Source organism: Hevea brasiliensis, chromosome 14 (assembly GCF_030052815.1).
Source record: "Hevea brasiliensis isolate MT/VB/25A 57/8 chromosome 14, ASM3005281v1, whole genome shotgun sequence".
Taxonomy (NCBI): Eukaryota; Viridiplantae; Streptophyta; class Magnoliopsida; order Malpighiales; family Euphorbiaceae; genus Hevea; species Hevea brasiliensis.
Window position 1 is genome coordinate 76540978 of NC_079506.1, and position 25413 is coordinate 76566390.

At 26.8% G+C, this 25413-nt stretch overlaps 3 protein-coding genes and 1 long non-coding RNA gene across 4 annotated transcripts; 1 reads left to right on the forward strand and 3 right to left on the reverse strand.

The window, feature by feature from the left end:
* Positions 1 to 391: 391 nt before the first annotated feature.
* Positions 392 to 1399, reverse strand: LOC110651760 (uncharacterized). Its single transcript, XM_021807166.2, has 2 exons — positions 1205 to 1399; positions 392 to 1098 (listed from the first exon to the last, which is right to left on the reverse strand). Exons 1-2 carry the CDS (start codon positions 1210 to 1212, stop codon positions 486 to 488), a joined length of 621 nt encoding a protein of 206 aa, XP_021662858.2. The 5' UTR covers positions 1213 to 1399; the 3' UTR covers positions 392 to 485.
* Positions 1400 to 19313: 17914 nt separating this feature from the next.
* LOC110648289 (uncharacterized) lies at positions 19314 to 19795 on the forward strand. The gene is made up of 2 exons (XR_002493553.2): positions 19314 to 19391; positions 19485 to 19795. It is a non-coding gene; the product is annotated as an uncharacterized LOC110648289 (long non-coding RNA).
* Positions 19796 to 21022: 1227 nt separating this feature from the next.
* On the reverse strand, positions 21023 to 21405 carry LOC131172993 (uncharacterized). The gene is made up of 2 exons (XM_058134632.1): positions 21091 to 21405; positions 21023 to 21034 (listed from the first exon to the last, which is right to left on the reverse strand). Exons 1-2 carry the CDS (start codon positions 21403 to 21405, stop codon positions 21023 to 21025), a joined length of 327 nt encoding a protein of 108 aa, XP_057990615.1.
* A 1241-nt stretch (positions 21406 to 22646) lies between these two features.
* LOC110648288 (uncharacterized) lies at positions 22647 to 23603 on the reverse strand. Its single transcript, XM_021802463.2, has 2 exons — positions 23425 to 23603; positions 22647 to 23318 (listed from the first exon to the last, which is right to left on the reverse strand). The coding sequence occupies exons 1-2, from the start codon at positions 23430 to 23432 to the stop codon at positions 22895 to 22897; spliced, it is 432 nt and encodes a 143-aa protein (XP_021658155.2). The 5' UTR covers positions 23433 to 23603; the 3' UTR covers positions 22647 to 22894.
* Between the last annotated feature and the right edge of the window lie 1810 nt (positions 23604 to 25413).

Genomic DNA, 25413 nt, shown 5'->3' on the forward strand with positions numbered 1-25413 from the left:
AACAAAATTGTGTATGAGGGAAGCCAACCTTCGCTTGTTATAATAAATTACTTTGTACTCTGAAAAGGGGTCCTGAAGTGCCAAGAACAAAACCCCATCACCGAATTGCTTCCAAATTTGTGTAGCTCGTTCCTTTGTTCCAATTATATAATGCATACTACTAAACTCATGGAGATATTACAATTGAGTTAGAAAGAAAATTAATAAGATCCAAACTTTCAATCTAACAAAAGCGTTAATTGAATATTACTAATTGAATTAACCCTTGTTAGACATTACAATTGGAACATGATTTGCATGTTGAGCAATAAAATGAGTTATGAGTAATTGATTCTTTGTGATATTAGATTTTTATTTTTTTAAGTAAACAATAAGTAAAGAGCATAATAAATAGCAATTAAAATTGTACAAAATAACATTAACTTAAAAGTAAAATTATGTTACAACTCCAAATTTTTCAGTTTTTTAAATAAAATATTCAAGAATTAAATACTTGCAGCAGTGGTAAAAACAGTAGTACTAGAAAGATGTTGGTCAAAATCGTCTGTTGTGAGCGAGAAAGTTAGAGCAGTGACGACTAAATAACTTACGATACCCAGAAACACCATCACAGCTAGAAAGATCACAGAGAGAGTTGTTTCAAAAATCCAACAAGACATCTTTCCAACCTGTATCTGAATAAGGTAAGCCATGGAAACCGTAAAACTTGCAACGCCAAGTGTCGTCGTCAATACCGATATGTAGAACATGCCCCTGACGACCCCCTTTTTTTTTCCCCCCTCTTTTTTTTCCCCCTCTTTTTTTTCATCTCCTAACATGTTGATATATAGTTGGAGTGATTTCAAGAATAGGCTGGAGAAGAGGAAGAAAGAAAATGATATAACCTCCCATAAGACGAGTCTCTTGAGCATGGTGGCGTCTGGGTTACATTCGGATCGGGGATCAATGCTTTTTTGGTTGGGAGATGCGAAGGATAAGCCCAAGAATACAGCAACTGTGAACAGAGAGTTTATGCTCGATAGGACATCCACTGCGTTTGATTGGAATTTTGTAAGTTCTCCAGTTCTGGTTGCCGCTGCATTCGGATCATTTCCCTGGCTGCCATTAGGTGGAGTTCGATAGTTATTTAAAAAAAGAAAGGAGTAAAATTAAGTATATTAATGACCTAATAAACATAATTACGCCAACGGGAAACAAGAAATACCTGCTCATCGTCACAGATTCTTGTTTTTCTTGTTTAGCAAAATGCAGTGTTGTTGGGATAGATCCCAGCTATTTCCAGTAGAAGGAGATTATGCAAGTGGTTGTGGCCTCCGTCATCTTCTGCCGGTGAAGTATATATGATAGGACACAAAGATAAGATTTTTTTTTAATTGATGTCCCACATTAGCAACTATCGTGTTTGCTGGTTTTCAAGGTCCTGTCATCAACAAATAATTAACGAGCCAAGTTTTTTTTTTTTTTTTTTTTTTAATAAATTAACACGCCACGTTGATACCAATAATGGAGGTAACATATAATAATTTATGAAAATTATTATTTTTTTATATTTTAATAAAATTAATTATTTAATTCTCTTAATTTAAAATATATATTAATTAATTAAATTTTATATTTTTATTCATTTTATTCTTTAATCTCTTTATTTATTTTGAATATTAATTTAATCTCATTAAAATCTTGTAATTTAAAAAAAATATAATTATATAATTATTTTATTTTTTAAAATTTAAATTATTGAATTTCCGTAAAAATAATTTCTCTTTTATTTAAAGATATTAGTTAATAAATTAAGAACTTAATTTAAATTAGACAAAAAAATTGAAGAATAAATGATACAAAAATTTAAAAATTATATTTTTTTTAATATAAAAAATAAATAATTCATTTTATTAAAATGGATAATAATATTTTTTCCTATAATTTATATATTATGAAAATAACCTTATAAATTAAATAACACAAAATTAAAAACAATTCTAAAAGGCTTACTTCATAAATAAATCAATGCTCAGAAAAAAAAAAATTATAAACACTAAACATTTCTTATTCAATCACTCACAAATCTAACATAAGACCGTAATAATAATAATAATAATAATAATAATAATCTTCAGGGCACACTCCGCAATTCACTGCGCACCGTCCACACAATTATGGCCTCACTACACAGATCAACCACCGAGAGTTTTCTCATAATAAATTTGAGTAGTTAGTTTGAATTTTAAAAATCGTAATAGAATTATTTTTAAATTTAAAAATATAATAAATTTATCAAATTTTAAAATTTTACATAATAAATTCTTAATAATCAGTTTATAAGTAATACGTAAATATGGACAATTTAAAGTGACGATACCGAAGATGCTTGTTATTATTTTTTAAAGGTAAAGTCTCTCTAATCAGCTGCTATACATCTAATATTTTATTATCTCATATTGTTGATATTTTTATTTATGGTTAATATATGAAAAAAAATCATAATTAATTTTACCACTATCACATAAAAAAGAGAGAATAATTCACGTCATTGTTATTTTGGATTGTATAAACCAACTATTATAGATTAGAAGAATTTTATTATGTAAAATTTTAAAATTTAAGAGATTTTATGTTACATTTTTAAATTCAAAAATGATTATGTTACAATCTTAAAGTTTAAGAACAACTATTCTTGTAATTTATCCAATGATCGCTTGATGATCATTGGATAAGAGTTTGATTTTGGACCCAAAAGCTCACCAGTTTCGTGAGCTATGGAATGGCAAGAAACTTAAAGTAGGTTATTTTAGAGTTTTGTATTGTAAATATTTCATTTTAGATACTAATGATACAACTCAACTCAACTAAACCTTTATCCCAAAAATTTGGGGTCAGCTACATGGATTAGTTTTCTCCACTCTGAATGATTTTAGATACTAATGATAATTTAGATAAATTTAGCTCCAAAATTGATAAAGGTATCTTCTGGGGTGCTCTATATCTTGTAAAGCCTATAAAGTTTTTAATAAGAGAATCTTAGTTGTTGAGGAGTCAATGTATGCTGTATTTGATAAAGCTAACCTCTTTGATCTTAGAAAAGATGTTTCTTATGATGATGATGTTAGAGGTAATATCGATGAGTTGACCCTTGGAGATCCTTAATCTAATAGAAATTAAGATCAACTCAAAGAAGATCCCTTGAATGATTTGGAAAATAATGAAGTTGAGCTTCAAGAGCAATAGGGTCAATTAGTCCCATATCAAGAAGTTCAATAAAGACCTATCCAAAGATTGTACATTCAAGAAGAATCATTCCAAGGACCAAATCATTATTGATACATCAAGAGAGATAATAACTATATCTTCTCTTAGAAATATTTATAATAATCTTATATTCATATCTCAAATAGACCCTTAGACTATAGATGAGGCCATTCATATTTGTAATAATCTTGCATTCATATTTTAAATAGGCTATTCTACTACCTACACGTTTCTGTAGAAGAACCTATTGAATCTTGGAAGGTTAATTACAACCTTATTGACAATATAAACTTTAAGGACAATATTCATAAAACACATCTCAAGTTTTCTTTCGTTCTAATTTTAATTTTTCTGCAGCTATTTTTCACAACAAATGATGGATAACAGCTTTGCAATTTGAATATATCGAGGGGCTCATTGATAATATATATATATATGCACGCGCACTGGTAATGTCAATTTGTCTGTTTTGACAGTGCCATGGTCATTGATATTGCATAGGTTCATCAAGTGGAGATTACTCGGTGAAGTTGTATGTGGTGAGGGAGGAGTACCCCGACAATTTAAGATTGGTCCAACCAACAAGTGGAAGGGTATTTATGCTTGTTCCTTCATTTAATAGATTATGACATTCATCTTTAATTAATTAATTAATTAATTACTTTTATACATGTGGTAGGTAATTGAAAATATCAATGATAATAATAGCGGTGCAAATCTCATTATATCGAAGACTTTTTAGTCTTCCAAAGACCCATTTTTAATGTATAAATTAAGAATTTAAATAAATGATTTAATTTTTTTATTGCAATAAATATTTTATAAAATAAATAAAATAATAAAAAGTAATAAAGTTGATAAAGCTTTCCTATTTTATATGTGCAATTAAATATATGAAAAAAAATATATTAACTTGCTTGACCTCACATTCCCACCTAACTCAGACCCTTCTTTCCCTAAATATTTTATTCATATGTTAGATGAGTTGTTTTTTTTTTTTTTTAATTAATTATTTATTTATTTTAAATGATCATGTCGGATGAGAGCTATTTCACATTTTATAATATATATAACAAGAGCAAGAGCTCATTGGTCATAATAAATGATTTAATATTTTTTATTGCAATAAATAGTTTCAAAAAGAATAAATTATAATTAAGTCTTGAAATATATAAAATTCATATATTATATGTTAATATATTTTTGATAATAATTTAATTTTTAAAATTTAATTTTATTATTCTCTATTCATAAATAATATTTATATTTATTTTTTATTTTATCTAAAATTATAATTAATTATTTTTTTAATTTTATTTTTTATTTTTATAAAATATAATAAACATTTATATAATTTTTTATCACTAATATTATCATTTTTTTAATTAAATAAATAATTCGTCATTTTGATATTCGTAAATTACTCAATTTAGATAAAGAGTAATTAAGTAAATTATTAATTTTTTTTATAAAAATAAAATTATTTAATTATTTTCTTAATCATTGTGAAAACCATAAATGTAACTATTATTTATAAACAAAGAGAGTAACAAATTAGTTATTATTATCTAAATTGACTATGAATCATTTTTCAATTTAAAATAATTTAATTTCTAAAATTTTATTTTATTAATAAAATAATTTTTACATCTAAATTTTATATTTGAGTAATTATTTATTTTATATATTAAATAATTACTTAAATATAAAATTTAAATATAGAGACTATTTTACTAATAAAAAAATTTTTAACGATTAAATTGTTGGAATTGAAAAGTAATTAATGACAAGATTCGTTTGTTAACGAAATTTAAATTTAGGACTAAATTGTAATTTAAAATTAAATTAAGGATTGACTTGTGAATTTTGTGATACCTCATAGACTTAATTATAAATTACTATTTAAAAATAAATGAAGCAATAATGATATTAAAGCTCTCCTGTGTTGGATGTGATCATTTATCCGTTAGCTGGATTCATGATATATGTGAAAAGAAATATTAAATTATTTGATATATTATATTCCCACCCAATGTTACACCCAACTTTCACTCAATATTTTACATATTCATAGGTTGGATGACAGCGATTCCATATTTTTATAATATAAAGACCAAGACCATATTTAAATTATAGAATCAAATTTCTTTTTTCAATTAATAATGTTTCCATTAATTTTTTATTCAACCAAAAACAAAATGTTTCCATTAATTTTAAATTTATAACTCTATTTTTCTCTTCCAAATGTGAAATTATTGACTAAATTAGTCCTGCAGTGCGTTCCCTTTAATAACTAACTAGTTAACTATTCGCATATTGTGTGGCAATATTTTTAATTTTTAATTTTTATTTAATTTAAATTAAATAAATTTCAATTAATTAAATTATTTATTTTAACAAAAAAATTAGTTATTATATTAATTTATATACTAATGTCTATTAATTTAGTAGTATTTAATTAAAATCAAATTAAATAATTAACTGAAATAAAATAAAATTAAGAGAAATTATGGAAACAAATATTTTTAAAATGTAGAATTGTAATTCTTGGCTCGATTATTTGTAAAGAAGCTTTTAACGTATCTGAAAAGTATCAAATAATGTGAATGCATTAAGTAAAAAATATGATTAAAAATTAAATATCTTAAAATAAAAAAAATATAACTTACTAACATACTTGATAAATTATTGTTAATAGCCATATGGAAATAAAGTTGAAAATATCATATTAATTTAATATTTATAATAGACTCTTAATATTTCAATTTTTCAGTTCTTAATTATAATAATAAGCCTGATAAAATTGAATTTATAGTTAAAAAATAAATTAAAATGAAACTTTAAAATAAATTAAGATAAAATTGTTAAATTAACCATTATCTAATATTAATAAATAAATTTATTATTAAAAAAAGTTAAAATGAAAATTTTTAAATAAAATTATTAATTTTCAATTATGTCAATTAATGATAGATACAAATATCAAATTTTTATTTACATTTATTAGTTTATATATATATATATACACACATACACACACAAGCTGCGGGTAAACAATATTTTCCTACGCAACATTCTTTAATAATTGAATATACAAACACATCTTATATATATTGATGCCATATAATGACATTGACAAAATTAGCAAAATGTCTGCTTTGTTAATCTTTATCTATTTTGCAGTCCTTAACAATTTAGATGTATTGTCATTTTTTATATACAAACAAAATGACCTATATAAGTATATACATAAATACATATTGATTTAGTAATGTCATGCTTCTTAACTTGTGAAAAATGAAGGCGAAATGAAATGAAATATATATTTTATATATAATTAGGCAGCCATTGTATTTGTTAGCAAAAGAGAGCTAATATTTCTTTTCTAATCCTATAGAATAAGGTTGTTGAGATTGCTTTCAGGCTAGTTTGAGCTTCTTCTCCTTTAGTTGTGTGCTATTGCAAAAAATATAATGAATAAAATTAATAGACAATTGAGAAAAAATATAATATTAAGTGTGTTATAATCTTATATCATATACAATATCAATTATAAAAGGCTACGATAAAATAAAGTGAGAAGATAGGAGCATATCATATGTCATTGCAATAATTCTTGAAAAGTATTTTCAAGCAAAATTGTAAATAAAAAATGTAACTTTAGCCAATGAAGATAAGAGGATAAGGGCTTAAATATCATTTAATAACTTGACAAGGTTTCATTTGATATAGGTGTTCTTATAGGCATTTTAGGCACATAAAACTCTTTTATAATATCAACAAATTCTAGTTATCTATATTATAATATCAAGCATGTAATATTCTTCAAGTTAGTTAAACTTGAATCTCGAACTGCTTCTTATCTATTGCTATGTCCTTGAAATTTATAAATTTATTCTCACATGTAAAACTACTATATTCTTAAGATTTTAAATAAATTTTAAAATTAAAACAATCATGGAATAGTAAAAGATTATTTCAATCTTATTCCTCAATTTCCAAAGCTAATACAAATGTTTTTCTAATATAAAATGATATAATTTGAATGACAGTAGTTAATAATCTTTTTATGTTTGAAGGATATAGGCAATAGATATATGCCTATTAAGTTGTTTGGTCGTTTTTTCTTTGAAAGAGGATTTTGACGCTGCAGAAGCAGATGATTCATCTTCGTCCCTGGGGGAAAAAAATTGTAATTTAACTTATTATGAAAGATTAAATAGTAATGGTGTGAAATCTTTAATTTGTTATTACCTGGATTTTTTCTCTTTGATTTGAATGGAAGAAGTGAGGAGCTATCTTTTCATAGGAAAAGTAAGTCCTTTTGCTAGTGGTTCGGGATTAGTTGGAGGATTATTTGTTGGAGGAGAATGGAGGATTTCTTTTTCATGCCTAGGTGAAGGAGAAATTGTGTCTTTTATGTTGTGCAGTGGTGATGGTGAAGATGAGATTGGAGGCTAAGCATGTATAGGCTGAGGCTGAGAATAATCAATGCTTGAAACTGTGTCATCATTATAGACCTTAGATGCAATGAGGTCTGGCTGAGTTACATTTGTGTGGTAGTGCAGTTGAAAAATTCTTATTGAGCCAATCATATTGCTTAATGGTGGTGGGATGTTGTGTTCATTGACGTGGTCAAGATCTTTTGTGATTGTTGCACATGATACACCAACTAAGGCCTGAGCAACCCTACCAAATAAATGGATGGGAGTTTGCCCTATTTTGCTTTTAATATCACAAACCAAATGATACCTATTTGAAAAAGATGTATTATGTAATTTAATGTTATATTTCAAAAGAAAGATAATGTTATTGTTATGGATATATATAGTGGTTAGAGAGAATAATTTGAAAACAAACTATAATTGTTTAATTTAATTGTCATCATGAATATTTAATTATTTAAATTGTAAATTAAATTTAAAGAAATGTAATAAAGAGGTTCCATTGCTTCTTATCATGGTGTTGGTGGGTTAGAGAAATGGCCATGATTAGAACACTACCATTGAGGTCCAACTTTTTTTGCTTGTACAAAACATTGTGGACATGCCCTATAAAACCATCCTTGCGTCTCATTGAAACTCACGATCTCATCTTTGCAAGTGAAGAGTACTTTCTGCTCATAAATAAATAAATGCAAGTTATAATATGATTTTGCTGTTAATTATAATATTGATATGAATTCTCGTGGTGTTAATGTAAGAGGTTGGGGGTGGTCGTAGTAAGGTGTGAGGCGAAATATCATCCACTAGAATTATATAAAATGCACCAGGTAATGCCTAGGAAAGATAGTGGAGTCACAATGGTCTCACTTAAGTACCACGTCCATAGATAACATTTTCTAGACATGCACTTCATACAATCCTAATAGAATCAAATCATTGGTAAGTACTGTCTTCCCATAACACTACCATGGTATTAAGGATTTATGCCACGAAGGCATAGATAGACAGGAGTCGCTACCCGGGTAATAACCGGGACATATTCAGTATTTCTTTCGAGGGTCATGGATGGCAACTTACTCCTTGCAGAGTTTCCACAACCGTCATTACCATAGCCCAATGTCTAGGTTCGGGATAGTGGGTACATAAAAGGAAGGTGTTAGGCACCCCTTATACCTGGTCTAACCTCGTTAATTCGAGTGTCAGTCCTCTACTAATGTTTCTAGAAGTCTTGTTTATCATTCCTCTATTAAACTTTATCCTAAAAATGTAATTCTAATCCTACACACGCAAGTAATTCACAAAAGAGTTGTTGTTTACAAATAATTTTCATGCGCAAGTAATTTCTATCTATGAGATTGCTAATTATTTAAATGACATTTACCAGATGACTAAAATGAATTTATTATTGAAAATTTAATTTACAAAAAAATTCTATTTCAAATAACCCCAAGTTTCTATTTAATATAATTAATTAAATTTTCACCAAGTTACCCTAAGGATAATTAAACTAAATTAATTATGTACATGTGTAATTTATTCTAATATTACATAAGGCCCAAACAATCACAATCTAATAAAGATTTCTAATATGCAAATTTATTTTATAATTACCAAGTATTAAATTATATTTATTTTACATGCCAAGGTTAGTTTAATTTACAAACAAGATTAATTTTAATTTACCAAGTATTTATTTAAATTAATTACATACAAAAGTCAGTTAAATTAAAAACAAAGTTAATTTTAATTTACCAAATAAAAATCCTATTATTACTACATTTTCATGCCAATAATTATTTTAGGAATTTAGGGCTATTTACTTGTTGATAATTGTACTTGCTATTAGGGTAAGCTACCCTTAAAAAGGGTCTTCTCTTCTAGTATGGCAATGATATCTCTGACTTACTCCCGTTTAGCTCCATGTAAGCTCCATGCAAATACCCTCTTTGGTACTTATCTTAGGACTACTTACCAATTTTGTTAATAATAAAAAAACTAAAGAAAATAAAGAAAATAAGAAAATACAAATAACAATTTACATTGAATTCTAACTCTAGTCTCCTAAAGGGGTTAAAATTCCTAATCAATTATAACTACCTAATGGTCTAAGTCTTCTAACATGATCCAAACATTTCATAATACCTCTTGAGTTAAAAGAACACAGAAAAATAGACCAAATATCAATTAGAACCCAAGAACACACAAGAACTTGCATAAATATACAATTTTCAGATTTTGGTAGATTGACATTAGTAAGAAATCCGATTTTTGAAAAATAGTTAAACGTGCATAAAAATTATGAAAAAATTATATAAGACAGCAAGACATCATACAAGGTCATAAAATTTATAAACCAAACAAAATGCCAGCCAAATGGTCTACACAAATCGTAACTTTTTCTAGTGACAGAATCGCACAACTTTTTTATAAAATTCATAACTCATCAACCACAACAGATATGAATACAAAACCAATTGGAAAAGATTCATAAGATTTTGAAATTAATTTTAGACACCAGATTCATACAAAAATATTAATAAACAAGGGAGATATGAGCTTCATAAATAGGGTATGCTTCAAATCGGATTTTGCAGGAACCCTAATTTCAAAGAGCCATAACTTACAAAATTCAATAGATTTTTCAGTGATTTTTGAGCCTAAAATTAATAGAATTTAGTGAAGAATATGAATATAATTTTACTAAAATTTTTACAGATTCAAAAAATAACAAATAATAATAAAAATATGGAAGACAAAAAACTGAATATGTGCAGAGTTTTGTATCCCTTCAAATTAAACATGATTACATGATCCACATGAACATACAAGATAAATTAAAAGACAAAGAACATAGAATTAAATATTACCTGGCATAGATTTTGAAAAGAAAACAATAAAAACTAATCTTCAAGAAATCTTACATGAAAATCTTCTTGAAGGAAAGGAAAAAAAAAAAGAAAGAACGAAAGAAGTTTTGAATATCTCTAAATTTCCTATAGCTCTAAGATATTTCTAACTAGCTCTGAATTTTCTGAATCTTTCTAAATCTCTTTTTTTTGTCCTTTTTCTCTCTCTCTCTCTCTCTCTCTCTCTCTCTTTCTCTCTCTCTCTTTTTTTGGTCTTCTCCTCTTTTTTTTTTTCTTCCTTTTTTTTTTCTACCTCAGTAGGGTATTTATAGGGTTTTGGGAGAAATGTGTGATAGGACTTGGAGTCCTAGAGTGATAAGGTTTAGATAACTTAACAGCTAGGATTGCAGAATTTGGGTAAGACTGAGATATAGGTGAGGTGTTTAAACCAATAGGAAGAGAGGGAGAGGGGCCAGCACCAACATGGAGTGAGAAAGAGAGTGGGGCCAAGTGTGAGAGAGAGTTTGTATAGGACAGGGAGAGAGAAAAAGATATTTTCTTATTTTAATTTTTAAAAAATAAATTAAATGGGTGCTATTTAAAATTCCTAACTAGCCTTTCTTAGGCTATGAGGCTCAATTAAACTTAATTAGGTCCATTTAAGAACTACCCGTATTAAATTTAAACAAAAAAAAAATTATTTAAATTTAATTAAATTGATTTCTCAAAAAAATTTTTTTTTTTAAGATCATGCCACGAAATTAATAATTGTAACACCCCCATACTAAGTGGTCTATACCTTCTACTGCTCCGATGACTAGTGTCTGTCCGGGCAGTTAGAATGTTTAGAACCATATCTATGTCATCTAGAAAAGCCATAAATAAAAATTAATAGAAATCACATGAAGGTGAAATGGAAATAAGAAAAACGAAGCCTAATCGGTTAAATGAGCCGGGGTTCCAGTGATAGGTGACCGACCCAGGAAACGACTGCGAGCTCAGTTGCTATCCTAAAACCGTGTGAGAACCTATGATACTCCAGGCCTAGGGATAATTGCAAAACTAATGGGAATGTGAAAGCCACAGAAAAAAAAAGAGAACAAGTTCAAATAATTAAATCAGCATTCAATGAGTTCTTAAGCACTATTAGAAAATGGATTGAAACCAATGAAGGGCATTTTGGTCAATTCACTCTTAAAGGAGACTTTTGACCTAAATGTCCAATAAAACATATGAAATTAAAATATTGAGAAAGATATTAAAAATGTGAAGGTGTAGGAAAAGAAAGAAAATGAAAGAAATAGAAAATTCAAAAATTTAATTACTTTAATGACATAAGCAAGACGTCACTATGAGATAATTAAAAATTTTAATTTCTATTTATTAAATTATGGGATTATTACAACATAAATAAGACCAACAATTACTTCAATCATTATTATTTATTATTAACACCATAAATAAATTAAACATTATAAAAAATTATTATTATATTACATTATTTATATTTTTATTTTACAATAAAAAATATTAATGTAATGATAATTATATTTCATTACATTATAACTCTAATTTAATTACATAATTGATCATATTGCATTACATTACGCTCTACTAAATATAGTTTTAAAAAAAATAATCCATAGAATATGATTCAAAAGATTTACCGTTTCCTCTTGCTCAAGCAAGTTGGCAATACGCCCCTTTATTATTCCAATGTCTTCATATGAAAGTTCATTTGAATCATTTTTATTATCATCTTCAATTGTTGTTACCATAGAGCTTTAACTAGCAAATCTTGGATCAACTTCAACACTATCAAGCCACGCATCCTTGAGTTCATTCTCATTGACATATTCAACAAAATTTCCCTCTACATCAAAATGGCCTTCTTCCCTTTTTTTGTCAAGATTGAAAGGTTCTATTTGAATCCTATCTTCAATGAAATTCCTCATAAGCGACTTCAGCTGCAGAAGCATCATTGAGTTCTTCGCTAAGGAGTTCAGTGGTGATTAGATTGTGGCGCTTTGCGCAGCCAAACTTGGGTCTTTTCGCCTCTCTCTGAACAGCTTCAACATATTCAACTTCATGTTCCGTTATTCCATAAAATTACTGAATTTAGAGAGGCTTTTCTGCAAAGCACACATATCAAATGAATCAATTCCCAAGTCTCTTTATCATGAAAAATTAGAGGTCAAATAATGATTATTAATTATATATGTGCTAAAATGATGATTATTGTTATATGTCCGATGCTAAGTGCTGTCGTCGCTATCGATAGGTAGAACCTGTTCCTACTCATTTCGCTTTTAATTGATATCTTTACTTGGACAATCGCCACTTAAATTGTTGATATAAAGTTGAAATGATTTCACAAATAGGCTTCAGAAGAGGAAGAAAGAAAATGATATAACTTCCCATAAGGAGAGTCCATTGAGCATTGTGACGTCTGGGCTAATTCGGATTGGAGGTAATGGCTTTTTTGGTTGGGAGATGCAAAGGATAATCGCAAGAATACAACTACTGGAAATAGGGAGTTTATGCTCGAAAGGACATCAACCTACTTTGATTGAAATTTCGTAAATTCAAACATTATGACTATTGATGATGATGGATGATAGATCTTGTACGAATCTCATCAGTATATGTTATGTATATATAATAATTGCATTGGATGAGGATCAATAAAAGAATCCGATGTATCAAGTTGACTTGTCAAAATAAGGCAGTGGCATATTGACTATAAAAGAAGTGAGAGACCACTATAAGGATTTGTACAATCCAGTACAACAGAATATCCTCACCATTATAACAGTGATTCCAAAATATCCTAGGGAGATCAAATATAAAATAATTGAAACAAAATTGTGCATGAGGGAAGACAACCATCGCTTGTTATAATAAATTACTTTGTACTCTGAAAAGGGGTCCTGAAGTGCCAAGAACAAAACCCCATCACCGAATTGCTTCCAAATTTGTGTAGCTCGTTCCTTTGTTCTAATTATATAATTATATAATGCATACTACTAAACTCATGGAGATATTACAATTGAGTTAGAAAGAAAATTAATAAGATCCAAACTTTCAATCTAACGAAAGCGTTAATTGAATATTACTAATTGAATTAACCCTGGTTAGATATTATAATTGGAACATAATTTACATGTTGAGTAATAAAATGAGTTATGAGTAATTGATTCTTTGTGAAATTAGAGTTTTATTTTTTTAAGTAAACAATAAGTAAAGAGCATAATAAATAGCAATTAAAATTGTACAAAATAACATTAACTTAAAAGTAAAATTATGTTACAACTCCAAATTTTTCATTTTTTTAAATAAAATATTCAAGAATTAAATACTTGCAGCAGTGGTAAAAACAGTAGTACTAGAAAGATGTTGGTCAAAATCGTCCTCTGTGAGCCGGAAAGTTAGAACAGTGACGACTAAATAACTTAAGATACCCAGAAACACCATCGCAGCTAGAAAGATCACAGAGAGAGTTGTTTCAAAAATCCAACAAGACATCTTCCCAACCTGTATCTGAATAAGGTAAGCCATGGAAACCGTAAAACTTGCAACGCCAAGTGTCGTCGTCAATACCGATATGTAGAACATGGCCCTGACGACCAATTTTATATCTCCTAACATGTTGATATATAGTTGGAGTGATTTCAAGAATAGGCTGGAGAAGAGGAAGATATAACCTCCCATAAGACGAGTCTCTTGAGCATGGTGGCGTCCGGGTTACATTCGGATCGGGGATCGATGCTTTTTTGGTTGGGAGATACGAGGGATAAGCCCAAGAATACAGCAACTGTGAACAGAGAGTTTATGCTCGATAGGACATCCACTGCGTTTGATTGGAATTTTGTAAGAGTTGCCGCTGCATTCGGATCATTTCCCTGGCTGCCATTAGGTGGAGTTCGATAGTTATTTAAAAAAAGAAAGGAGTGAAATTAAGTATATTAATGACCTAATAAACATAATTACGCCAACGGGAAACAAGAAATACCTGCTCATCGTTACAGATTCTTGTTTTCCTTGTTTAGCAAAATGCAGTGTTGTTGGGATAGATCCCAGCTATTTCCAGTAGAAGGAGATTATGCAAGTGTTTGTGGCCTCCGTCATCTTCGGCCGGTGAAGTATATATGATAAGGAAACAAAGGTTAGATTTTTTTTTAATTGATGTCCCACATTAGCAATTATTGTGTTTGCTGGGTTTCAAGGTCCTGTCATCAACAAATAATTGACGAGCCAAGTTTTTTTTTTCTTTTTTTTTTTTTAATAAATTAACACGCCACGTTGATACCAATAATGAAGGTAACATATTATAATATATGATTTTTTTTCTGTATTTTAATAAAATTAATTATTTAATTTTATTAATTTAAAATATATATTAATTAATTAAATTTTATATTTTTATTTATTTTATTTTTTAATCTCTTTATTTATTTTGAATATTAATTTAATCTCATTAAAATCTTGTAATTTTAAAAAATATATAATTATATAATTATTTTATTTTTTAAACTTTAAATTATTATGTTTTCGTAAAGGTAATTTCTCTTTTATTTAAAGATATTAGTTAATAAATTAAGAACTTAATTTAAAGTAGGTGAAAAAATTAAAGAATAAATGATACAAAAATTTAAAAATTATATTTTTTTAAATATAAAAAATAAACAATTCATTTTATTAAAATGGATAATAATAATTTTTCCTATAATTTATATATTATGAAAATAACCTTATAAATTAAATAAAACAAAATGAAAAACAATTCTAAAAAGCTTACTTCATAAATAAATCAATACTCAGAAAAAAAAATTATAAACACTGAACATTTCTCATTCAATCACTCACAAATCTAACATAAGACCGTAATAATAATAATAATAATAATAATATCCTTCAGGGCACACTCCGCAATTCACTGCACACCGTCCACGCAATTATGGCCTCACTGCACAGATCAACCAATGAGAGTTTTCCCATAATAAATTTTAGTAGTTGTTTTGAACTTTAAGAGTTATAATAGAATCATTTATGAACTTAAAAATTAATAAATTCATCGAATTTTAAAATTTTACATAATAAATTTTTAATAATCAATTTATAAGTAACATGTAAATATAGACAATCCAAAATGACGATAACATAGATGATTGTTATTATTTTTTAAAGGTAGAATCTCTCTAATCAGCTGCTATACATCTAATATTTTATTATCTCATACTGCTGATATTTTTATTTATGATTAATATGTGAAAAAAAATCACAATTAATTTTATCACTATCACATAAAAAAGAGAGAATTATTCACGTCACTGTTATTTTGGATTGTATAAACCAGTTATATGGATTAGAAGAATTATATTATATAAAATTTCAAAATTTAAGAGATTTTATGTTACATTTTTAAATTTAAGAACGATTATGTTACAATCTTAAAGTTCAAGAACAACCCTTCTTGTAATTTATCCAATGACCGCATGATGGTCATTGGACAAGAGTTTGATTTTGGACCCAAAAGCTCACCAATTCAGTGAGTTATGGAATGACAAGAAACCTAAAGTAAGTTATTTTAGAGTTTTTGATTGTAAGTACTTCATTTTAAATACTAATGATAATTTAGATAAATTTAGCTCCAAAATTGATAAAGGTATCTTCTGGGGTACTCTATATCTTGTAAAACTTATGAAGTCTTCAATAAGAGAATCTTAGTTTGTTGATGAGTCAATGCATATTGTATTTGATGAAGCTAACCCCTTTGATCTTATAAATGATATTTCTTGTGATGATAATGTTATAGGTAATGAGTTGACTCTTGAAGATTCTCAATTTATTAGAAATTAAGATCAACTCAAGGAAGATCCCTTGAATGATTTGGAAAATAATGAAGTTGAGCTTCAAGAGCAACAAGGTCAATTAGTCCTTTATCAAAAAGTTTAACAAGACCTACCCAAAGATTGGACCTTCAAGAAGGATCATCCCAAGTATCAAATTATTAGTGATACATCAAGAGAGGAAATAACTATATCTTTTCTTAAAAATATTTATAATAATCTTGCATTCATATCTCAAATAGACCCTAAGACTATAGATGAAGCCATTTATATTTATAATAATCTTGCATTCATATTTCAAATAGGCTATTCTACTACCTACACGTTTCTGTAGAAGAACCTATTGAATCTTGGAAGATTAATTACAACCTTATTGACAATAAACTTTAAGGACAATATTCATAAAACACATCTCAAGTTTTCTTTCATTCTAATTTTAATTTTTCTGCAGCTATTTTTCACAACAAATGATAGATAATAGCTTTGCAATTTGAATATATCAAGGGGCTCATTGACAATATATATATATATATATATATATATATATGCGCGCGCACAGGTAATGTTAACTTGTCTGTTTTTGACAGTGCCATGGTCATTGATATTGCATAGGTTCATGAAGTGGAGATTACTTGGTGAAGTTGTATATGGTGGGGGAGGAGTACCCCGACAATTTATGATTGGTCCAACCAGTAACTGGAAGGGTGTTTATGCTTGTTCCTTCATTTAATTGATTATGACAATCATCTTTAATTAATTAATTACTTTTATACATGTGGTAGGTAATTGAAAACATCAATGATAATAACAGCGGTGCAATCTATTATATCGAAGACTTTTTAGTCTTCCAAAGGCCCATTTTTAATGTGTAAATTAAGAATTTAAATAAATGATTTAATTTTTTTATTGCAATAAATATTTCATAAAATAAATAAAATAATAAAAAATAATAAAGTTGATAAAGCTTTCCTATTTTATATGTGCAATTAAATATATGAAAAAAAAAATATTAACTTGCTTGACCGCACTACTTTCCCTAAATATTTTATTCTTCTTTTTAAATTTTTTATTTATTTATTTTAAATGATCATGTCGGATGAGAGCTATTCCACATTTTATAATATATATAACAAGAGCAAGAGCTCATTGGTCATAATAAATGATTTAATATTTTTTATTGCAATAAATAGTTTTAAAAAGAATAATTTATAATTAAGTCTTGAAATATATAAAATTCATATATTATATTTTAATATATTTTTGATAATAATTTAATTTTTAAAATTTAATTTTATTATTCTCTATTCATAAATAATATTTATATTTATTTTTTATTTTATCTAAAATTATAATTAATTATTTTTTTAATTTTATTTTTTATTTTTATAAAATATAATAAACATTTATATAATTTTTTATCACTAATATTATCATTTTTTTAATTAAATAAATAATTCGTCATTTTGATATTCGTAAATTACTCAATTTAGATAAAGAGTGATTAAGTAAATTATTAATTTTTTTTATAAAAATAAAATTATTTAATTATTTTCTTAATCATTGTGAAAACCATAAATGTAACTATTATTTATAAACAAAGAGAGTAACAAATTAGTTATTATTGTCTAAATTGACTATGAATCATTTTTCAATTTAAAATAATTTAATTTCTAAAATTTTATTTTATTAATAAAATAATTTTTACATCTAAATTTTATATTTGAGTAATTATTTATTTTATATATTAAATAATTACTTAAATATAGAATTATTTTATATAATTATTTAAATATAAAATAAATAATTACTTAAATATAAAATTTAAATATAGAGACTATTTTACTAATAAAAAAATTTTTAACGATTAAATTGTTGGAATTGAAAAGTAATTAATGACAAGATTAGTTTGTTAACGAAATTTAAATTTAGGACTAAATTGTAATTTAAAATTAAATTAAGGATTGACTTATGAATTTTGTGATACCTCATAGACTTAATTATAAATTACTATTTAAAAATAAATGAAGCAATAATGATATTAAAGCTCTCCTGTGTTGGATGTGATCATTTATCCGTTAGCTGGATTCATGATATATGTGAAAAGAAATATTAAATTATTTGATATATTATATTCCCACCCAATGTTACACCCAACTTTCACTCAATATTTTACATATTCATAGGTTGGATGACAGCGATTCCATATTTTTATAATATAAAGACCATGACCATATTTAAATTATAGAATCAAATTTCTTTTTTCAATTAATAATGTTTCCATTAATTTTTTATTCAACCAAAAACAAAATGTTTCCATTAATTTTAAATTTATAACTCTATTTTTCTCTTCCGAATGTGAAATTATTGACTAAATTAGTCCTGCACTAAAATGTTTCCATTAATTTTAAATTTATAATAACTAACTAGTTAACTATTCGCACATTGTGTGGCAATGTTTTTAATTTTTAATTTTTATTTAATTTAAATTAAATAAATTTCAATTAATTAAATTATTTATTTTAACAAAAAAACTAGTTATTATATTAATTTATATACTAATGTCTATTAATTTAGTAGTATTTAATTAAAATCAAATTAAATAATTAACTAAAATAAAATAAAATTAAGAGAAATTATGTAAACAAATATTTTTAAAATGTAGAATTGTAATTCTTGGCTCGATTATTTGTAAAGAAGCTTTTAACGTATCTGAAATGTATCAAATAATGTGAATGCATTAAGTAAAAAATATGATTAAAAATTAAATATCTTAAAATAAAAAAGTATGATTAATATCTTAAAATAAAAAAATATATAACTTACTAACATACTTGAAAAATTATTGTTAATAGCCATAGGGAAATAAAGTTGAAAATATCATATTAATTTAATATTTATAATAGATGTCATGTTTGGCAACAGGAGAAAAAAAAAATAAAGAAGCACTAGAAGCTTTCAATGAAAAGAACAAAGAGAAAGCTCAACTAATTACCACATTAATGGAGGTAATATTAATATGTTTCCTTCTTTTTAATTAATTTTCATTTTAGTAGTTCCTTCCTTTTATCATTTTCACCATTTTCCTGTGTTCTTATCAGCTGCTGACTGAGAGTGAAAGATTAAGAATGAAGAAACTGGAAGAACTGAGCAAGAATGTAGAATCCAAACCTTGACATGTCTATTGCATTACACCAATCATTTTTCTAATGTGTGGTTTTCCTTGAATAAAGATGTGTTTGGAAGTAGCCAAAAGTATATGGTCAGACTAAAATTTATCATGATTTATTTTTACAATTAGAAAATAGAATTTTGTTTTGCATAATAACAGAAAACATTTGCACTCCATGCAATGCATAGCCTCATGTACCATTTCAATTAGTTGGTTCTATTTTAATGTATTAAAAGTCAATTATGACCAGTTTACTTTTAATGTAAGAGCATGTATGTTTTTAATTGATTGTTCTTTCAACTTCTTTTTCTTTTTTAATGACAATACCAACAAAGAAAAGATAAGAAATGTTGCAGTAAACAATGAAATGCTCTGGGAAATTGAAAATAAGAATCACATATATCAGAACTGTACTTGTCAATCGCATGAACTTATCAAATGAATTTTATACACAAAGCTACCTCCTTCACTTCTTTACATTTAGATCATTAACCTATCGCTGTAAAACAAAAATCTGGTGCCAAAAACTAGAAAATTCTTGTTTAAACTTAATTCATTGTAGACTTAAAATACAAATATATGAAATTCATATATTTAATGAATGGTGTGCTTGCATTCTTAACTAATTAAAAAAAAAAAAAGAATTTGAGTCTATCAATGGAGGTGTCTATCTACTTTCGGATGGCTGAGCTAGTCTTTCGAGATTCCACATCAATTATGGATAGTATATGCATGAGATATAAGACTTAATATGCTTTAATAAAATTACTATGATTTTGTGAAAATGTTTATACCTTCCTTATTCCATGTATGTGCGTTAGTTTTTGACTAATTTAAAAAAAAAAAAAATCTTACCATACATTCATAATTTGATTCTTACTAGCTTAACTAAAATGAAAAAACAAATCAAATAATATATTATATTAAGCTAATTTTTAGTATGACGTAATCAAAATTGTAATATAACCATGATTACATTATATATTCGATTGCATTATTTAGTTAAAAAAAATTGATATAATAGAATGACAATTATATCAAGCAATCAATTATACTTGAAAGTAAAATAATGATTATTACATATAAAAATGGATATAATTATCATTACTTGTTTTTATTTTGTTCATTTATTATTAACACTACGACCATCGCACTATCTAGCCACCATTGCTATCACCACCACTTAGCCATTGCCATTACCTCCACCACCACCACCGGGCCCTACCACCATCATTATCCTTACTTTGTCACAACCACTACCACTTAGCTACCCCTAACATTCGACCAACAATCACTTCGATTATTATTACTTATTATTAAAACCATAAATAAATTAAACATTATAAAAAATTATCATTATATTACATTATTTATATTTTTATTTTGCAATCAAACATATTAATGTAATAATAATTATATTTCATTATATTATAACTTTAATTTCATTACATAATTGATCATATTGTATTACATTACACTCTATTAAACATAGTTTTAAAAAAAATAATCCATAGAATATGATTCAAAAGATTTACCGTTTCCTCTGGCTCAAGCAAGTTGGCAATACGCCCCTTTATTATTTCAATGTCTTCAGATGAAAGTTCATTTGAATCATTTTTATTATCATCTTCAATTGTTGTTGCCATAGAGCTATAACTAGCAAATCTTGGATCAACTTCAACACTGTCAAGCCACGCATCCTTGAGTTCATTCTCATTGACATATTCAACAAAATTTCCCTCTGCATCAAAATGGCCTTCATCCCTTTTTTTGTCAAGATTGAAAGGTTCTATTTGAATCCTATCTTCAACGAAATTCCTCATAAGCGACTTCAGCTGCAGAAGATTCATTGAGTTCTGCGCTAAAGAGTTCAGTGGTGATTAGATTGTGGCGCTTTGCGCAACCAAACTTGGGTCTTTTGGCATCTCTCTGAACATCTTCAATATATTCAACTTCATGTTCTGTTATTCCATAAAATGACTGAATTTAGAGAGGCTTTTCTGCAAAGCACACATCAAATGAATCAATTCCCAAGTCCCTTTATCACGAAAAATTGGAGGTCAGATGATGATTATTAATTATATATGTGCTAGAATGATGATTATTATTACTATCGATAGGTAGAACCTGTTCCTACTAATTTCGCTATTAATTGATATCTCTACTTGGACAATCGCCACTTAAATTGTTGATATAAAGTTGAAGTGATTTCACAAATAGGCTTGAGAAGAGGAAGAAAGAAAATGATATAACTTCCCATAAGAGGAGTCCACTGAGCATTGTGACTTCTGGGCTAATTCGGATCGGAGATCATGGCTTTTTTGTTTGGGAGATGCAAAGGATAATCCCAAGAATACAACAACTGGAAAGGGAGTTTATGCTCCAAAGGACATTCACCTACTTTGATTGAAATTTCGTAAATTTAACCATTATGATTATTGATGATAATGAATGATAGATCTTATACGAGTCTTATCATAATTAATAATTAAATTTTATCCATTATATAATAATAATAATAATAATAATAATAATAATAATTGCATTGGATGAGGATCAATAAAAGAATCCGATGTATCAAGTTGACTTGTCAAAACAAGGCAGTGGCATATTGACTATTAAAAAAGTGAGAGACCACTATAAGGATTTGTGCAATCTAGTACAACAGAATATCCTCACCATTATAACAGTGATTCCAAAATATCCTAGGGAGATCAAATATAAAATAATTGAAACAAAATTGTGCATGAGGGAAGCCAACCATCGCTTGTTATAATAAATTACTTTGTACTCTGAAAAGGGGTCCTGAAGTGCCAAGAACAAAACCCCCCATCACCGAATTGCTTCCAAATTTGTGTAGCTCGTTCCTTTGTTCCAATTATATAATGCATACTATTAAACTCATGGAGATATTACAATTGAGTTAGAAAGAAAATTAATAAGATCCAAACTTTCAATCTAACGAAAGTTAGATATTACGATTGGAACATGATTTGCATGTTGAGCAATAAAATGAGTTATGAGTAATTGATTCTTTGTGAAATTAGATTTTTATTTTTTTAAGTAAACAATAAGTAAGGAGCATAATAAATAGCAATTAAAATTGTACAAAATAACATTAACTTAAAAGTAAAATTATGTTACAACTCCAAATTTTTCATTTTTTTAAATAAAATATTCAAGAATTAAAAACTTGCAGCAGTGGTAAAAACAGTAGTACTAGAAAGATGTTGGTCAAAATCGTCTGTTGTGAGCGAGAAAGTTAGAGCAGTGACGACTAAATAACTTACGATACCCAGAAACACCATCACAGCTAGAAAGATCACAGAGAGAGTTGTTTCAAAAATCCAACAAGACATCTTCCCAACCTGTATCTGAATAAGGTAAGCCATGGAAACCGTAAAACTTGCAACGCCAAGTGTCGTCGTCAATACCGATATGTAGAACATGCCCCTGACGACCCATTTTTTTATCTCCTAACATGTTGATATATAGTTGGAGTGATTTCAAGAATAGGCTGGAGAAGAGGAAGAAAGAAAATGATATAACCTCCCATAAGACGAGTCTCTTGAGCATGGTGGCGTCTGGGTTACATTCGGATCGGGGATCAATGCTTTTTTGGTTGGGAGATGCGAAGGATAAGCCCAAGAATACAGCAACTGTGAACAGAGAGTTTATGCTCGATAGGACATCCACTGCGTTTGATTGGAATTTTGTAAGTTCTCCAGTTCTAGTTGCCGCTGCACCCTGATCATTTCTCTGGCTGCCATTAGGTGGAGTTCGATAGTTATTTACAAAAAGAAAGGAGTGAAATTAAGTATATTAATGACCTAATAAACATAATTACGCCAACGGGAAACAAGAAATACCTGCTCATCGTCACAGATTCTTGTTTTTCTTGTTTAGCAAAATGCAGTGTTGTTGGGATAGATCCCAGCTTTCCAGTAGAAGGAGATTATGCAAGTGGTTGTGGCCTCCGTCATCTTCTGCCGGTGAAGTATATATGATAAGGACACAAAGGTTAGATTTTTTTTTAATTGATGTCCCACATTAGCAATTATTGTGTTTGCTGGGTTTCAAGGTCCTGTCATCAACAAATAATTGACGAGCCAAGTTTTTTTTTTCTTTTTTTTTTAATAAATTAACACGCCACGTTGATACCAATAATGAAGGTAACATATTATAATTTATGATTTTTTTTTTTTGTATTTTAATAAAATTAATTATTTAATTTTATTAATTTAAAATATATATTAATTAATTAAATTTTATATTTTTTATTTATTTTATTTTTTAATCTCTTTATTTGTTTTGAATATTAATTTAATCTCATTAAAATCTTGTAATTTTAAAAAAAATATAATTATATAATTATTTTATTTTTTAAACTTTAAATTATTGAGTTTTTTTAAAGGTAATTTCTCTTTTATTTAAAGATATTAGTTAATAAATTAAGAACTTAATTTAAAGTAGGTGAAAAAATTAAAGAATAAATGATACAAAAATTTAAAAATTATATTTTTTTAAATATAAAAAATAAATAATTCATTTTATTAAAATGGATAATAATAATTTTTCCTATAATTTATATATTATGAAAATAACCTTATAAATTAAATAACACAAAATTAAAAACAATTCTAAAAAGCTTACTTCATAAATAAATCAATACTCAGAAAAAAAAAATTATAAACACTAAACATTTCTCATTCAATCACTCACAAATCTAACATAAGACCGTAATAATAATAATAACAATAATAATAATAATAATAATAATAATAATCTTCACGGCACACTCCGCAGTTCACTGTACACTGTCCGCACAATTGTAGCCTCACTGTACAGTATCAACCAATGACAGTTTTCTAATACTAAATTTCAACAGCCGTCTTTTAATTTTAAAAATTATAATAAAATTATTTTAAAATTTAAAAATATAAAAAATTAATTAAAATTTAAAATTTTATCTAATAAAATTTTCTTAACTCTTAATAATCAATTTATAAGTAACACGTAAATATGTACAATCTAAAATAGCGATAACGTAGACGATTGTCATTATTTTTTTGAGGTAAAATCTCTCTAATTAGCTACTATACATCTAATGCTTTATTATCTCATACTGCTGATATTTTTATTTATGATTAGTATGTGAAAAAAAATAATAACTGGTTTTGTCACTGTGACATAAAGGAAAGATAATTATTCATATCACTATTATTTTAGATCGCATAAATCAACTATCGTGGATTAAAAGAATTTTACAATGTAAAATTTTAAAATTTAATAGATTTTATGTTATATTTTTAAATTTAATAACGATTCTGTTATAATCCTAAAGTTCAAGAATAATCCTTCTTGTAATTTATCCAATGATCGCATGATGGGCATTGGACAAGAGTCTGATTTTGGATCTAAAAGCTCACCAATTCCATAAGCTATGGAATGATAAGAAACCTAAAATAGGTTATTTTAGAATTTTTGATTTATAAGTACCGCATTTTGAATATCAAAAATAATTTAGATAAATTTTGTAACACCCCAAAAATTTTAAATTTATGAGCATTTTTGGTATTTTAATTTTATTTAAATTTTAGGAATTTTTTTGAGATTTTTCATGTAACACCCCAAAATTTTAATTTTTATGAGCATTTTGGTATTTTAATTTTATTTAAATTTTAGGAATTTTTTTGAGATTTTTTCGGATTTTAAAAATCGGGTTCGATTTTCCGAAAATATAAACTTTGATGATTTTTAAAAATTAATTTAAAGACCACGTGGCAAAACTAAAAATATATTTGGAGTCTACGTATTTTTCTGAGTTTTATAGAATTTTTTTCGGAATTTTTGGATCT